This window comes from Suncus etruscus, chromosome 10, assembly GCF_024139225.1.
Source record: "Suncus etruscus isolate mSunEtr1 chromosome 10, mSunEtr1.pri.cur, whole genome shotgun sequence".
In the NCBI taxonomy this organism is placed as follows: Eukaryota; Metazoa; Chordata; class Mammalia; order Eulipotyphla; family Soricidae; genus Suncus; species Suncus etruscus.
Window position 1 is genome coordinate 48,766,438 of NC_064857.1, and position 15,991 is coordinate 48,782,428.

Consider the following 15,991-nt stretch of genomic DNA (forward strand, 5'->3'; position numbering starts at 1 on the left):
AGCGGCATGCGGCTGACCCGGGCGTTTGCCTTGCAGAGGGCCGGTGTGTGTGTGTGTGTGTGTGTGTGTGTGTGTGTGTGTGTGTGTGTGTGTGTGTGTGTGTGTGTGTGTGTGTGTGTGTGTGTGTGCGCGCGCGCGCAAGCGCCTTGCAGAGGGCTGGTGTGTGTGTGTGTTGTATGTGTGAGTGTGTGTGTGTGTGTGTGCGCGCGCAAGCGCCTTGCAGAGGGCTGGTGTGTGTGTGTGTGTTGTATGTGTGAGTGAGTGACCCGGCCGGGGTGTGTGTGTGTGTGTGTGTGTGTGTGTGTGTGTGTGTGAGAGAGAGAGTGAGTGACCCTGCCGGGATGTGTGTGTATGTGTGTGTGTGTGTTTCCTGAGCGGGTATAGGGCGGCCTTGCACGCGGCTGACCCGGGTTCCATCCCAGAGGCATTCCGGAGTCCGCCTGGGCTGATTCCCGAGCGGAGCCAACCAAATGACCTTGCGCAGTGCACCCCCCAAAAAACAAACGAGAAGTTGTATCCAAGTGCCCGGGCCATCCGCCCCACCACCTCCGCACACTGGGTGGGCAGCAGTGACCTGAAGGCCCGGGTGGCGGGTGGGTGTCTGGCCCGTGAAAGCACGTTTATTGCGGGGAGGCTGGCTGGCGGGTGGGGTGCGGGCGGCTCAGCGCGCAAAGTTCTTGGGGTAGAGCTGGAAGAGCTTGCCGTCCTGGCTGGGCTCGAAGCCGTACTTGTCCAGGCGCCGCAGGTCGAGGGTGCCGTCGCGAAAGTCCCTCTCGAGGGCGGGCGCCGCCACGTCGCGGAACAGCCGCTCTGCCGTCAGGGGCTCGTCGTGGCCGGCCGGGGCGCGGTAGTTGACGTAGGGCCGGAGCTTGAAGCCGGCCAGGTCGGGCACCAGCAGCTCGGGCACCATGGCCGGCACGGGCACGAAGACGCCGCCGCGGCCGCGCACGCCCGTGCTCTTGGCCCCACGGCCCTTGTAGTGCGTGCGCGGGCCCCGCTTGCTCGTCCACTTGGCCATGCGGTCGGCGCCCCGCAGCACCACCAGGGCGGCCGCGCTCAACACGCCCATGACAGCTGTCACTCCACGCGCGCGACTGCGCTGCTGCAGCTTTCGAACTTCCGCGTCTTCTCGTGGCCGGCGGCAGCAAGAAGCGTCCCGATTGGCTGCGCTGCGACCAATGAGCGGGCTCGATGTTGCGAGGAGGCGGGGATTTGTGGGCGGAAGTAGGGCAGGCGAAGCCGTTTAGAACGTCACGTCCGGAACGCGCGCGCGCGACGCAGCGTACCGTCGGGGCGGGGATTTCCGGAGGGGCGGCGGCGGCGCGCACGTCCGCGGGGTGGGTGGTGTCGGCGGCGCGCACGTCGGCGGCGCGCGGTTTTCCCGGAGAGTTGCCGTCGGTCTCGCCCGGCGCCCCCTGTGTGGGTCTGAGGACTCACTCGAGCGCTATGCGGTGAGCCGCCTGGGTCCCTGCCAGTCTTCCGAGATCGACCGCCTGCTGCACCTGTCTAACCTCTGGCCCTCGGCCCCACGCCGCTAACCCCGGCTTTTCTAACACCGACCCCTCGCTGACTGCGCTTCCTTGACTTACTTCCGGTCACGTGTGCCCTCCACGTGATTCGTGGTCTCCGTGACCTTTCACCCTCAGCCGGCTGGCTGTCCTGTGACCTTTCACCCTGGCTTCTGTTTTAACTTAAGGCTTCACTTGAAGGCTCCTGGGCCTGCTTCAGCCCTCGTAACCTGAGACCCCTCTTCAGCTCCTCTGACTTCTGCCAAGGGCATTTACGATTAGGGACCCCCCCACCCCAGCACCTCACCACCCAGCACCACCCTGGGAGACCAAGGACACAAACTGGTCCCTGTGCTTGCTCCTTCCTCGCCTCTCTGGGCGTCCTGGCTGGATGCGGAAAGATGAACCAGCCTCCCTGTACTTTCCCCGGGGACCCAAGGGAAGGTCTCGTCCCAGGATCTACCTAACTGACACCTGGCCCCAGCTGGTATCCTGCCTGTCATCTCCTAGGCCCAGATCTCCCAGAAGCTGCAGGGAACCAGCTGCTGTTCCTTGTGTTCTTGCTACTGTACTCCTTGTTCCAGGGGCCTTGGGTATCAGGGTATCCAGGGTTTTTGGGTGTCCGGGGTCTCTGGTGTCATGGGTCTCTGAGTGTCCAGGGTTTGGGGTGTCCTAGTCTCCAGGTGTCCCGGGTCTTGGTGTCCTGGGTCTCCAGGAGCCCAGGGTCTCTGGGTGTCATGATCTCTGATATCCAGGTCTCCAGGTGTTCAGGATCTCCTGGTCTCTGGTATCCAGGTCTCTGGGTGTCCTGGTCTCTGATCTGGTGTCCTAGGTCTCATATTCAGGACCTCTGGGTGTCCAGGGTTTCTGGGTGTCCTGGTCTCTGGTGTCCAGGGTCTCTGGGTATCCTGAGTTGTTTTTTTTTATGGCCTGGTCTCTGGGTGTCCAGGGTTTCTGGATATCAGTCTTCGATTTCCAAGATTTCTGAGTGTCCGGAACAACCAGAAACCTTGGACACCTCCAAAGACTTAGACACAAAAGACCGAGGTCAGGCTCATGCTTTGTCCCTGAGCAGACCCCCTGCTTGGTTTTTCTCTGACTTGAATCCCCTTCAGTGGAAGTAGCATGGATATCCCCCTGAGAACCATGGACAAGGGTCTAGGGCACTCACTTCGATTCTGTTCTGATTTCAGACATGGAGCAAGAGGAGGATGTCTGCCTGGAGGTAGGAGCCCCACTTCCTGGACGCACTGTATGGTGTCCAGAGAGGGCACCCTGGACCTAGAGGGGTCCTGTTTGCTCTATTTCAGGGCTTGGTCAGGCCCACTGTCAGGAATGCACATAAGTCAGAGGACCTGGCTTTGCTTCCTCTCAGGACACTCCCATCCATCTGCATCTTGGCCACAGACAAGGAAACTGACAGGCTGCAAGTGTGGAGCGTGTCAGGGATGTGTCCAGATCCGTAGGGTGCTTCTCCAGAGTCCTCTTGACTTTGCTTGACAGTACTATGGGCACCTCAGAATGCCAGCCAACACAGTGGGGAGCACAGGCTCTGAGGGACCCAAAGGAGAGTGTTTCTTGGGGACACTGAAGTGAGGGCATCTGTGCAGAGACAAGCTTCACTGTAGTCTGTGGCAAGTGAGCCTTTTCTCACCTCTTCTTGAGCGGTGCCCCAAAGGCTCTTCAGAGGGGCCAGAGCAATAGCACAGTGGCAGGGCATTTGCTGACCTAGGACAGACCCAGTTTCAATTCCCAGCATCCCATATGGTCCCCCAAACCTGCCAGGAGTGATTTCAGAATGCAGAGCCAGGAGTAACTCCTGAGTGTTGTCAAGTGTAGCCCAAAGGGGCCGGAGAGATAGCATGGAGGTAAAGCGTTTGCCTTTCATGCAGGAGGTCATCGGTTCGAATCCTGGTGTCCCATATGGTCCCCCGTGCCTGCCAGGAGCAATTTCTGAGCCTGGTGTGACCCAAAAACAAACAAAAAAAAAGACTCATTTCTTGGGGCCGGGCGGTGGCGCTAGAGGTAAGGTGCCTGCCTTGCCTGCGCTAGCCTAGGACGGACCGCGGTTCGATCCCCCGGCGTCCCATATGGTCCCCCAAGCCAGGAGCAACTTCTGAGCGCATAGCCAGGAGTAACCCCTGAGTGTCACCGAGTGTGGCCCAAAAACCAAAAAAAAAAAAAAAAAAAGTGTAGCCCAAAAACAAAAACAAAACAATAACCAGAAGCTCTTCAGGGACTAGACTGGAGCCGCCTTGGATGGCCTTGACCAGTAGTGGCTCAGCACATGGACCTGAAGTTGGCTGTCATGTCCTCACTTTCACCTTCCCAGGGGCTGAAGCAAACAGCCTCTTCCCCAGAGCAGTTCTCTGCTTGGTTTCAGGCCAAAGTGGGCCTCAGGCATCTGCAGGTCGCCAGGCATCTGTGCCTTCAATGTGGGCTCTTAGAACTCGGCCAAATTCTCTGTTCTGGCACTTTTGTCGAAGCCAGAACAAGTTGGGATGCCAATCTCCACTCTGCTGCCGGGAGCAACAGGACTGAGGTTGGGTATTGTGAGTCCAGGACAGAAGCTGCTCTGCTCTCTGAGCTCCACCATAGCAGTGGGTGCCCTGTGTACCCAGGGCTGGGACTGCACTTGGGTTCAATGTGGTGGATGGAGGTAAGCCCCATCCCCTCAGAACAGACTTTTATGCCCTCCCCTGCTCTTGACTGCTCAAGTCCCCTCAGACCAGTGACACCCACACAGTCATCTCAGGTCCAGCACTTCCAGAATCCTGAAAACTATTGAGTTTCTGGTCATTGAGCTACACATCCCTGTCTCAGACCCATAGCGAAGGTTATGGTGCCACTGAGCTGAGTGGCATTTGTGCCCAAGGCCTAGCTGGATTTGGATTTCAGGCTCAGGACGTGCTGCCCTCAGATCCATGCTCTGGTCTAGCCCAATCATCATGAGCAGTGTTCTCCAACTTTTCAGGAAAATGATCGCTCAGCACCCCTCTTGAAATTACCTTCCTGAGGGTATTGAGCCATACCTCAAAGGGTATGAGTGGTTCTAGGATCTTAGAGTCAGTAGGACACAGGCAGGCACCTTCACCTCTGCACAGTCTCTCTGGCCCCTGGAAATTTACCTTCAAGCAAAAGTGTGTCCCAGCTTCCCAAGGCTGCTGTATCCCCGGTGTTGTGCTCCTTTGGGTGCACAAGGCCCCTTTGTGAAGGTTCATCCTGTGCCCTAGGAGTTGGCAGTGCCTGTCCTTAGAAGAGGGCTCAGTCAGGGTGTCCAGGGAGCCACTGTCCTGCACTTGCAGCAGGCCTCTGATGCTTTTGGCTCTGCCCCCACAGGCTGACTTCTGTCTGGGCACTGTCCTGCGTTCCTGGGGGCTGTGGTGGCTGGAACAGCAATCCCAGTCCAACATGGTAAGGCCCAGTGTTGGGGGACAGTCTGTGGGGCCCAGCTGAGGAATGCTCCCTCCACTCCACTGAGGGGTGCTGTCCCATCCTGCTGAGGGCTGTTCTCCCATCCAGCTCACAGGGATCATTCTCGGTGCTTGCCTGGCCCTGAGTCTTGTAGGCATTGTGGTGCTTTTCTTGCAGCGGAGGCTAAAGCAACTCCGTAAGTACCTGCTGAGCAGGGGTTCTGCTACACTACACTGGACACTGGCTTTTCTGCCCACCTCATCGGCCCCTCTCCCAGCAGATCCCAGCCCTGCTCTGCTCTATCTGCCCTGTCTATGCCAGCAGGCAGGCACCTTGCACAGCTCAGGTGACCCTGTGTTTCCCCCCACCCCACCCCCAGGACAAGTGCCGCCCACTCCTCAGTACAGGTTCCGGAAGAGAGACAAGGTTCTATTCTACGGCCGGAAGATCATGAGGAAGGTGATTTGGTGGCCCAGCTAACCCCCACCCCCTCAAAGGCCTCACCTCAGCTCTACACAAGCTTGGAGCTAGGAGGCCATGCTGGGCGGGGTGTCCAGGCCAGAGCCCACAGCCTCAGAGATCAGGAGGGTGGCGTATCTCTATGACCCCTGGGAGTGGCTCAGGCACCATGTCAAACATACCCAAGTGGTCTTCCTGGCACTGTGCTGAAAATTCCCATTTCTCACTATTGAGTCCCTAATCTGGCGCCTGAGCAGTAGGTTCCCCAGGGTCACTGGGGTCCTGAGTGAACATGCATGCTAAAGGATCTTGGGTGGGGTTGGTGGGGGCCTGGTCCATGAGGAGTAAGTAGGCTGAGGTGGGCCCTGTCTGAGGGCCATGTGCTGACAAAATGGACCTTGGTTCAGGAGGGCAGGAACCTTGTCTAGTGGGCTAAGGTACCCAGACAGGGAGGAAGACATCTTGGTGGGAGCTGTGGGGAACCTTGGGCCAACCATCTTCGTCCACCACAGTGGCTTGGACTGAGGGCAGAAAACCTCCCAGTCCCAGCGGACCATAGAAGAGCACATTTATTCCGGCATCAGATCACATCCCAGCAGGGTGGTTGTAGCAGCTGCCTGACCCTAAAAACCAGTGCTGGGACTCAGTGTTCCCAGGGGCTGAGCTGGAACCCTGACCTCTCTTCCTGCTCTGCAGGTGTCCACAATACCCCATGCACTGGTGGGGAACACAGTGCCCCAACGACAGAGAGTCAGGAAGAGGACCAAGGTGCTGTCTTTGGCCAAGAGGTACTGGGAGCCTTCCTAGCCACCTCCTGTTTAGCCTCCTTCCTGTGAGGCCTGCAGGATCTGTTCCTCCACTTTTGCAGGGGAGGCAGACCCGTTGGCACTCGGGTTACTCCTGGCAGGCTTGGGGGACATATGGGATCTGGGGATCAAACCCGGGTTAGCTACGTGCAAAGCAAACACTATCTGCTGTGCTATCACTCTGGTCCCCTGCTTCCCCCACTTTGACCCCTTGAGCATCTCACTACAGGATCCTTCGATTCAAGAAGGAACCCCCTACTCTGCAGCCAAAGGAGCCTCCACCCTCTCTGCTGGAGGCTGACCTCACAGAGCTCGATGTAAAGTGCTCCCACCTGCCCTTGGAAGTGCTCTACATGCTGAAGAATGTTCGGTAGGAAAGACCACCTGGGTCCTTCTGTTGAATTGCTGCCCCCCTACAGAACCTCACTCGAGGCTGTGTCCCGTCCAGAACCTCCTCGAAGGCGGCATCTGCTTCAAAACCTCACTCGAGGCTGTCGCACACCCCCTTCCCTGAGCCCCTCACTCAAGGCTATGCCCCCACCCCTTTCCTGAGCCTCACTTGGAGGCTGTGTCCTTCCTCCCTTGTCTTGTCTTGGGCCTGGCTTCTAGGGTCCTGGGCCACTTTGAGAAGCCACTCTTCCTGGAACTCTGCAAACACATGGTCTTCGTGCAGCTGCATGAGGGGGAGTACGTCTTCCAGCCAGGGGAGCCAGACACCAGCATCTATGTGGTACAGGACGGGCGGCTGGAGGTCTGCATCCAGGACATGGTACGCACCTGTCCTGGGGCTGCGAGTCAACTGGGAGCAGTCTTGGGTGTGTGTGTGTGTGTGTGTGTGTGTGTGTGTGTGTGTGTGTGTGTGTGTGTGTGTGTGTGTGTGTGTGTGAGAGAGAGAGAGCATGTGCTCAACAGTGTCCGCAGATGTTTGCAAGTGTGTATGTGTGGGAGTGTGTTTGTCAATATGTAAGTGTCTGCAAATGTGTGCATGTATATGAGTGCGTGTGCAAGTGTGGGTGATCATATACATGTGTGAATACAAGTTTGTGAGTGTAAGTATGTGTGAGTGTGAATGTGTGTGAGTGAATGCGAGTGTGTGTGTGTGAGAGAGAGAGAGAGAGAGAGAGAGACAGAGACAGAGAGAGAAAGAAAGAGAGAGAGAATGAGCCAGCCTGGGGCCAGAGAGATAGCATGGAGGTAGGGCATTTTGCCTTGCCTGCAGAAGGATGGTGGTTCGAATCCCGGCACTCCATATGGTCCCCCGAGCCTGCCAGGAGCGATTTCTGAGTATAGAGCCAGGAGTAACCCCTGAGCACCGCTGCTGGATGTGACCCAAAAAAAATAAACAAACAAACAAAAAAAAGAATGAGCCAGTCTAAGAATCATGGCCAGTGTCTGACTGCAGGGCTTTCCTGGCAGGATGGCCCTGAGATGGTGGTGAAAGAGGTTCTGCCTGGAGACAGCGTGCACAGCCTGCTCAGCATCCTCGATGTCATCACGGTGAGCCTGCGCCACCCCCCAGGAGTTCTGTGTCCCAGACAGACACCAAGATGCTCCCAGCTCCAGACCCTGATGGTATGAGCTGTCTAGGCATCTTCTGTCCCACTGTTTCTGTGGGTACCCACTTAGTTACTACGTGTGACTTGTGTTCAGGATGCTATATCAGATTTGGAACTGGGTTATTGGCTCTGGGGTCATGTCCTCTGCCTCCCTTGGTGCTCCCTGCTGTCTGAGCCCTCTTTCCCTGGCCCAGCATGGTGCATTTGAAGACCAGGTGCATATGGGAGACTTTTAGGTGCAGGCAGAGGGGTGGGCTATTCTGAGATCCTGCAGCCTCCTCCACCTTCTAGCAACTTGTACTGCCTGTCCATCTCATTCCTACCAGTAGTCTCAAGAAAGCAGGTCTTTGTTTCTCTTTTCTTTTTTTTTTTTTTTTGGTTTTTTGGGCCACACCCGTTTGACGCTCAGGGGTTACTCCTGGCTATATGCTCAGAAATCGCCCCTGGCTTGGGGGGACCATATGGGACGCCGGGGGATCGAACCGCGGTCCTTCCTTGGCTAGCGCTTGCAAGGCAGACACCTTACCTCCAGCGCCACCTACCCGGCCCCAGGTCTTTGTTTCTATGCTTCTTTGACTTTTGGGCCATACTCAGTGGCATTTCCAGCTCTGGATTTGGGGCCAATCCTAGCGGTGCTGGGTTAGGCTCCAGTGTGCACAATCTGTGCTCCATATTTCACACAAGGCCAAGACACATTTTTGGTCTTGTTTTCAAGCAGGCGCCTCTGTGTTGCTAAGGGGACGACCTTGGGCACCCCCAGAAGTAGACCAGTGGGACTATATACAACCTGGAGCCTGCTCCAGGTTTTCAAATGAGTTCTGGGGGCCCAGTTGTGGTACTGCTGAGTGTCTGCAATGCTGGGGATCATTGGGACCACCTGGTGAAGCTTGGGTTCTTCATGACAGGAATCGAACCTGGGTTGGCTGTATGCAACAGAAGAAAGTATCTTAGTCCCTGAGCTTTCTCTCTAGCTCTGTGATTGAGAACTTTTTTCTTTGGATCAGGGGAGGCAGCGCTCAGGCTCTGCACTCAGGACTCACTTTTGGCAGTGCTTGGGGGAACCATATGGGGTGCTGGGGACGAACCTGGGTCAGTCTCATGCAATATGAGTACCCATCCCACTGTGTTCTCTTCCCCAGCCTGTGATTAGTTTGGGTAAATGTGTGTATTTACTTTGCAGGCTCTACTGGGATCATAGCAGAGTCTCACGTGGGCAAGGCCTGTGCTTTGCTACTAAATCCCTGCCAAGATTCTCAGCTGGGCTATTCTTGCACTGCTGGCACACTTTGGGTTGTGATCTGGTATGTTGAAGTTGCCACAGTGTCTCGAGGGAGATCACCGTAGTTTCTTTTTGGTTTTGGTTTTTGGTTTTGGTTTTTGGTTTTTGAGTCACACCCAGTGGCACTCGGGTTACTCCTTGCTCTGCATTCAGAAGTCGCTCCTGTCAGGCATGGGAGACCATCTGGGATGCCGGGATTCGAACCATCGGTTGTTCAACTCATCTGCGTACAAGGCAATTGCCCTACAACTGTGCTATCTGTCCGACCCCTCACCCCTAGTTTCTGAGTGTCAGGCACTTCAGGGCATCAGCAGCACCTTGACTTGGTCTGGGGAAAGTTCCTGTAGGGCCATGTGTGTTCACAGACCATGAGACTGGAGCACCACAAGGCCTTTGCAGGAATGACTGAGTGCCTTGGTGAAGCACAGCAGGGCTGCTGGGGGTGGTCTCCCTTCCTGTCTGTGGACTGTGCTGTAGGAAGTCCAGATGGGGCATGGAGCCCAGGAGCACATATCAGGGGGTGTGGCTGAGGGCCTGCCGTTTGCCAGGTCAGCACCCATACTAACTTCTCTCTCCCTCTCTCTCTCCCACTCTCTCCCTTTCTCCTTCCTCTCCTCTCTCCCCTCTTTCTCAATCTCCCTGTCTCCCTCACCCTCCCTTTCCTTTCCTCTCTTCCCCTTCTACCTCTCCCCTACCCCCATTTTCTCTTCCCTCCCCTCTCTATTTCTTCCTCTCTCTCTCTCCCCCCTTCACTGTCCCTGCCCCTTATCTGACTGCAGAACCACACAGCTCCTTACAAGACAGTATCTGCACGAGCAGCGGTGCCCTCCACAGTGTTGCGCCTCCCTGCTGTGGCCCTCCAGGGCGTGTTTGACAAGTGCCCTGAGACCCTGGTGCGGGTGGTGCAGGTGGGTCATTGCCCAGGCTGACCCTGTCCTGCAACGTCAACCCAGCCCCAGGGATCTCTGGTCCTTCCGCACGGGTGGGTTTGGGGGTCCTCGGTATGCTTGGCCATCCTGGATCCCCAGCAGAACCGGCAGAGACGTGAGCACCTCCCTCCTGCCCTGATACCTTGATTCTCCCTAGATCATCATGGTGCGGCTACAGAGGGTGACCTTCTTGGCCCTGCACAACTACCTAGGCCTGACCACAGAACTCTTTAACCCTGTGAGTGCTGGGCCCTGGGGAGTCTGCTGCCCCCTCAGCCTGTGAGGATGGCAGGGCTCACCAAAACTGGTGCTGTGTCCTGTGGCCCTGGGAGAAGGCGCTGATGCCAGGTGTGGGATGCACTGATCAGGCCTTGCTCAGTGGGTGTCCCCCATCTGTCCTGGCGGAGAGGAGAGCTACATGTATCAGCTGCATGTCTCCCCAGGAGCACCTCACACATTAATCCCATTTCCCCCAGGAGAGCCAGGCCCTCCCCTTCGTGTCCGTAGCCAGTGTTGCTGCTGGGAAGGCCAAGAGGCAATCGCTGTGTATTCCCGAAGAGCAGTTCCTAGGGCCCGGAGACCCAGGTACAACCCCCATTGGCCACCTGCCTGAGTACATGGCCCCCACGACATGATACCCTGCCTGAGCACACGGCCTCTGAGTCCACATGGCTCTCCAGACCACAAGGTCCCCCTAACCACATGGCACTCCTGAACACAGGGCCTTCTAGTCCACATAGCCCCACAGCCTATATGGCCCCAGACCACATGACTCCCCAGGGCACATGGCTCTCAGAATACATGGCCTCCCATCATATGGTCCTCCAGGCTACATGGGCCCTAGAGCACACTGGCCCCCAATCACAGGCCCCCACCACATTGTCCCCAGTAACACTGCGATTTCCCAGTCATACCACTGTCCTTCTGACCACCTACCACACTGCCTCCCTAACTTTGTGGTCTCACACGGCTCCCCTTGCTTGCAGACTTTGGGAAGTATCCATTCGTGGAGGCTCCCTAAGGGGATTCAGTGTGGTGACTGGCAGGGATGGTGGCTGGAAGTGTCACAGGAGTTGGGTTGGGGTCTGGCCCCTCCTCCCTCATGACCATGCAATGCCCAGAGGGAGCCTCAGAGCTCACAACTTCCTCAGCTCTACCAGCCCCGAGTGACTGACCCACTTCTCCCTGAAGTGTGCTTGAGTATGGGATGGCACAGGTCTTACACACAAGTGACTGGATTCCATCCAGGTACCACAAAAGATCCCTCAGGCTGAGCCAGAAACAAGCTCTGTACCACATATGGTCCCCAAATATAAATAAATAAATCATTGAGCAAACCTGTAAATCAAAAGCCATGATTAACTAAACAGACCAGGAACCCATACATAGGAAGTGAATAGGTAGGAACCCAGAGGCCTTCCCTGGGCTGCCCTGGGTTGTCTCCAGCTCTGGGGGTCCAGCATCACTAAGTGTGGCTCTCAAACCAAAGACCTCAAAGCTTCTCTCCCATCTCGACAGACCGTGGGGGCAGCTGGGCAACCACCAGTGGGCCCCTGTTGAGGAGAAGCCACTCCGTCCCACTGCCTGCTGCCCATGAAGAGATCTCAGATGAGCTTGGCAAGGCCCAGGCAGGCGACGAGGGCCCTTCAACCCCACCAGGTAAAGGCAGCCCGGTTCTCCAAGGCTCTGAGTCGGCTGGTCCAGGCAGTGGCCATGCTCACCTTCTCACTTCCTTTGTCTTCATGGAGGTGTCAAAATAGTCTGACGAGCTTGAGGAAAGTAGAGTGCGGCTCATGGCTGCCGTCTCCATGGGAAAGGAGACTTGACCTGTGTGCCTTTAACCAGTGCTTAGGGAGCATGTTCAGGTAGCCAGAGCAGTTCCTCGTGTTGCTGTTTTAGGATGTGCTGCAGAAACTCCCTCAGACTCGAGGGTTGTATGTGACCACGCCTCCATGAGCTCCAAAGAGCATCCTGACAGTCCTGCATTCAGCAAGGTGGGTCTGTCCACATGGACCCAGGGCCCCAGGCCTGCAACATAGCTCCCAGCAGCTCTGCTCATGGTGGCCCATGTCCCTACAGTCCAGGAAGAATGTGACTGTCACCGAAAGGCCGTCTGCAGTCTTTCATTACACAGAGAGTGACCTGGACGAGCCTGTGACCAGCAAGAAGACAGATAGCATCCTAAGAGCAGCCAAGAAGAACCTGCTCACCCTTATGGAGCTGGATGTGAGTAGGCTTCCAGGCTGCATGAACAGCGCATGCTCTGGTGACCTGTGACAGCAGAGTGGGAGTCTGAGACAACAGACAGCAGAGCCCAAGTGCACTGCCTGCCACTGGGGCACCTGACTGGCCTCATCTCCGTGTCCTGTTCATCTCTGTATTCATCTCCATTTTCTGTCTGCCTCTCTGTCCATCTCAGTGTGACCTGTCTGTCTCAGTGTTTCCTGTTCATCTCAGTGTGCCCTACTCCATCTATGTCCACACTCACTCTGACTGCGTGTCCTGCTCTACCTCTGTCCATACTCACTTCCGGCTTGGCTGCTGCTCTGTGTCCCAGTGCTGTTAGGGTAGTCACTCACTGGGTCCTTGGTCTTCTCCTGAGACCATGGGGGCAGCTGGGCAACCACCAGTGGGCCCCTGTTGTCAACACTGTCACCTCACATCTGGATCCGTACTATCACCTCCTCATACCTGGTGTCAATGTGTCTCTTCCTTCCTGTTCGTCCGTGTTGCTGTGGAGTTAGAGGCCATGGGCTAGGATCCCGCCCTTCACAACTGCAGGCATGTGCTCCGACATGATGTTACACTGTCCTTGTCTTGTGTACTTTGCCTTTCAGTTCTGAGCTGCCCTGTGAAGGTGCTGTGTGTCTCCTTTCTGGGCTTTTATGTGTCATCGTGACACATAAAGTGTCACATAATGTCCCAGAGACTCACAGGTGTCTGTTCTTGCCTCTGCTTTAGGGGCGGGGCTCAGGGGTACAGCTAGCATGTGCATGAGTTCAGCTGAGTGTCTGGCACTACAAGGCCCCACATACACCACCATTCTGGCCAGTGTCCCCGACACTGTAGATCTCCATCAGTGTGTGTCACTCCACTGAATTATCCCCCGTCCCTGAACTTTGGGAGATAGGAGAGCTCCATACTGGCTGCTCACCTACTTCCTGACAGAGCATCAAATGCCTGGTTCACAGGAAATGGGCCAATTCTGGCATCCCAAGTGGAACTACTTACCAGAACACCCCACTATGGACAAGGGCACATGTTCCTGGTCACCCTGGTGATTCCCAGCAGTGCCAGGATTGAGGAGCAGCTCCTTGACACCCCACACCACTGGAGTCACTAGAATCCATCTTTATTTTTATTTTTTTTTTTTTTTTGGTTTTTCGGGCCACACCCATTTGATGCTCAGGGGTTTCTCCTGGCTAAGCGCTCAGAAATTGCCCCTGGCTTGGGGGGACCATATGGGATGCCGGGGGATTAAACCGCGGTCCTTCCTTGGCTAGCACTTGCAAGGCAGACACCTTACCTCTAATACCACCTCACCGGCCCCTGGACTCCATCTTTTTTTTTTTTTTTTTTTTTGGTTTTTTGGGTCTCACCCGGCTGTGCTCAGGGGTTACTCCTGGCTCCATGCTCAGAAATTGCTCCTGGCAAGCACGGGGGACCATATGGGACGCCGGGATTCGAACCGATGACCTTCTGCATGAAAGGCAAATGCCTTACCTCCATGCTATCTCTCCGGCCCCTGGACTCCATCTTAACATGAGAATGTGGATGCATGCTGTCCTACTGGCCACTCCCAAGTATAGTACCCCAGCCCAGGTGGCTGCTTTGCTGTGCTGGAAGATTCCTTCGGGGGATGGCCAGTGACCCAAATACACTATTCCTCCACTGACCCCGCATATTTGTCCTCAGGACCCTTCGCTGCTGGATGGCCGAGTGACCCTTCTCCACGTCCCTGGGGGCACAGTAGTGTCGAGGCAGGGAGACCAGGTGAGCTGAGGGTACGGTTGGCAGCAGTTTCTGTTGGTACCATGGCTTGTTGCTGTCCCTAGAAGCTGATAAAGGTATTATAACTGAGCCAAGCCAGGGGCAAGAGTGATAGCACAGCAAGTAGGGTGTTTGCCTTACACATGGCCAACCAGGGACCAACCCAGGTTCAATCCCCAGCATCCCATATGGTTCCCTGAGCCTTCCAGCAGCAATTTCTGAGCACAGAGCCAGGAATAACCCCTGAGCGCTGTCAGATGTGACCCCCCCCAAAAAAAAATAAGCCTGAACCTACCCTCTGCCTGGAGGTTGTGTGTTGCACACTGTGCCGTCCATCTGCCATACCACAGTCTGTGTGGCAGTGTCACCTCTGACCCTTTCCACACCAGTTCTCCCCAGCATATAACACAGTTCTGTCCCCACAAGGAGCCTTTGTTCCCAAGAAAATGGGGCATTCACTGAGTCCAACACACATGCTGTCCCCAATTGGAAAAGGCTTCAGGCTGGGTGGTCCTGTCAGCCCCTACTGTCCAGAACCCTCTGCAGTGCCGAGATGCAGAAGGCCCTTCTTAGTCAGTAACTAGAGCCTGGAACCTGAGATCCCAGTTCAGCCGCCTCCGAGTTCTGTCGTTCCTCTCCACTCTGCTCCTGAGATAGGAGCAGTGGTGGTGTCTGGACTGATGTGGGAGGCTGAAGGAGGGTACAGGATGGCCCAAGGGGTAGGAGGTACATGTGGACAGGGGCCTTCAGACTGGATGGCGCACAGCTTGGGGTTGCTGTGAGCTGTTTCTCCTGGCCTTTAAGCCCAATGGGAAGATAGGTCCTAAGCTAGAGGTTCCGACAGAGTGTGCAGGCAGGATCACATCTGTCCACAGTGGCCCTACCCCATGGTGAGCCGGTGGCCTTATGCATCTCTGAGGTTCTGACTGGTACCCTGCCTATGTCAGGATGTGAACATCCTCTTCGTGGTGTCTGGGCTGCTGCACGTGTATCAGCGGAAAATAGACAGCCAGGAAGATACCTGCCTGTTTGTCACGCGCCCTGGGGAGCTGGTGGGCCAGCTGGCCGTCCTTACGGGAGAGCCCCTCATCTTCACCATCAAGGCCAACCGCGACTGCAGCTTTCTATTCATCTCCAAGGCGCACTTCTATGAGTGAGTCTATGGGAAGGAGGGTGGGCAGACAGTGCAGGGGTTGGGACCCCCGCTGCCAGACCCTGGTTCCGCCCTGGACCTGACACCCCTGCCCTGCTGTCCACTTCCAGACATCTCCACTGAGTAACATGGCTACTGTCGACTCCTGTCTTCACCCTCATCTTGTTTTTTGTTTTGTTTTGTTTTGTTTTGTTTTGGGGCTGTAACCAGCAGTGCTTAAAGATTACTCCTGACTCTGTGCTCATGGCTCATCCTAGAGTTTCTCAGGGAACCATATGGGTTTTGGGGATTAAACCCAGGCCAACCAATACAAAGCAAGTGCTGTTGCTCCAGCACCACCCTCAGCTTGTCCCTGGGGTCAGGATAAAGAGGCCACTGTTGACCGAACCTATGGCCACACCCTTGCACTCACTGTCTGGGGCCAGCTCTCTACCACAGAGGCTGGCGGCTGTGGCCTGTCACTTCCTGCCACATGAGGCACATGGAGGGGAGGAGAGTGAAGGGAAGGGCACTGATAGTGACTCTGGGCTGCCCACAGGATCATGAGGAAGCAGCCTAGTGTGGTTCTGGCCGTGGCACACACGGTGGTGAAGCGCATGTCGTCCTTTGTGCGGCAGATCGACTTTGCACTGGACTGGATGGAGGTGGAGGCTGGACGTGCCGTGTACAGGTGAAACCATGCACATATCTGGGACAGGTATTGCCTCTTGCTCTTTCACCATGGTCCCACATGCACCTGTATGCCAGGCTTCGTTCAGCAGCTCTGCATGCCCAGAGAACATCTCTTAAGGCCACGTCCTCATGGTCAGTGTCCAAGTGTCCCTATGGATATTCCCAGGGGTCTTTGTCCCCATCACCTGTGTTCCTGTGACCTGTGTCTCACAATGGGTCTCACCA

General features: G+C 56.1%; 2 protein-coding genes and 1 long non-coding RNA gene across 4 annotated transcripts in view; 2 read left to right on the forward strand and 1 right to left on the reverse strand.

Annotated features, from left to right (window-relative positions):
* Positions 1-480: 480 nt before the first annotated feature.
* MRPL41 (mitochondrial ribosomal protein L41) lies at positions 481-1,082 on the reverse strand. Its single transcript, XM_049781989.1, has one exon. The coding sequence runs from the start codon at positions 1,067-1,069 to the stop codon at positions 662-664; it is 408 nt and encodes a 135-aa protein (XP_049637946.1). The 5' UTR covers positions 1,070-1,082; the 3' UTR covers positions 481-661.
* A 268-nt stretch (positions 1,083-1,350) lies between these two features.
* PNPLA7 (patatin like phospholipase domain containing 7) overlaps positions 1,351-15,991 on the forward strand; it is a 30,393-nt gene continuing 15,752 nt past the window's right edge. The window contains exons 1-18 of one of the 2 annotated variants that reach the window (XM_049781971.1): positions 1,351-1,451; positions 2,702-2,733; positions 4,848-4,922; positions 5,031-5,118; positions 5,302-5,381; positions 6,078-6,169; positions 6,417-6,557; positions 6,797-6,956; positions 7,604-7,684; positions 9,802-9,930; positions 10,109-10,189; positions 10,428-10,536; positions 11,470-11,610; positions 11,851-11,945; positions 12,031-12,177; positions 13,867-13,944; positions 14,889-15,094; positions 15,633-15,764. In XM_049781971.1, coding sequence (XP_049637928.1) covers positions 2,704-2,733; positions 4,848-4,922; positions 5,031-5,118; positions 5,302-5,381; positions 6,078-6,169; positions 6,417-6,557; positions 6,797-6,956; positions 7,604-7,684; positions 9,802-9,930; positions 10,109-10,189; positions 10,428-10,536; positions 11,470-11,610; positions 11,851-11,945; positions 12,031-12,177; positions 13,867-13,944; positions 14,889-15,094; positions 15,633-15,764 — 1,865 coding nt within the window. In that variant the 5' untranslated portion in view covers positions 1,351-1,451; positions 2,702-2,703. The remainder of the gene's footprint in view (positions 1,452-2,701; positions 2,734-4,847; positions 4,923-5,030; positions 5,119-5,301; positions 5,382-6,077; positions 6,170-6,416; positions 6,558-6,796; positions 6,957-7,603; positions 7,685-9,801; positions 9,931-10,108; positions 10,190-10,427; positions 10,537-11,469; positions 11,611-11,850; positions 11,946-12,030; positions 12,178-13,866; positions 13,945-14,888; positions 15,095-15,632; positions 15,765-15,991) is intronic. The other variant, XM_049781972.1, reaches the window with a different exon arrangement.
* LOC126020514 (uncharacterized) lies at positions 11,094-11,241 on the forward strand. The gene is made up of 2 exons (XR_007499604.1): positions 11,094-11,143; positions 11,182-11,241. It is a non-coding gene; the product is annotated as an uncharacterized LOC126020514 (long non-coding RNA).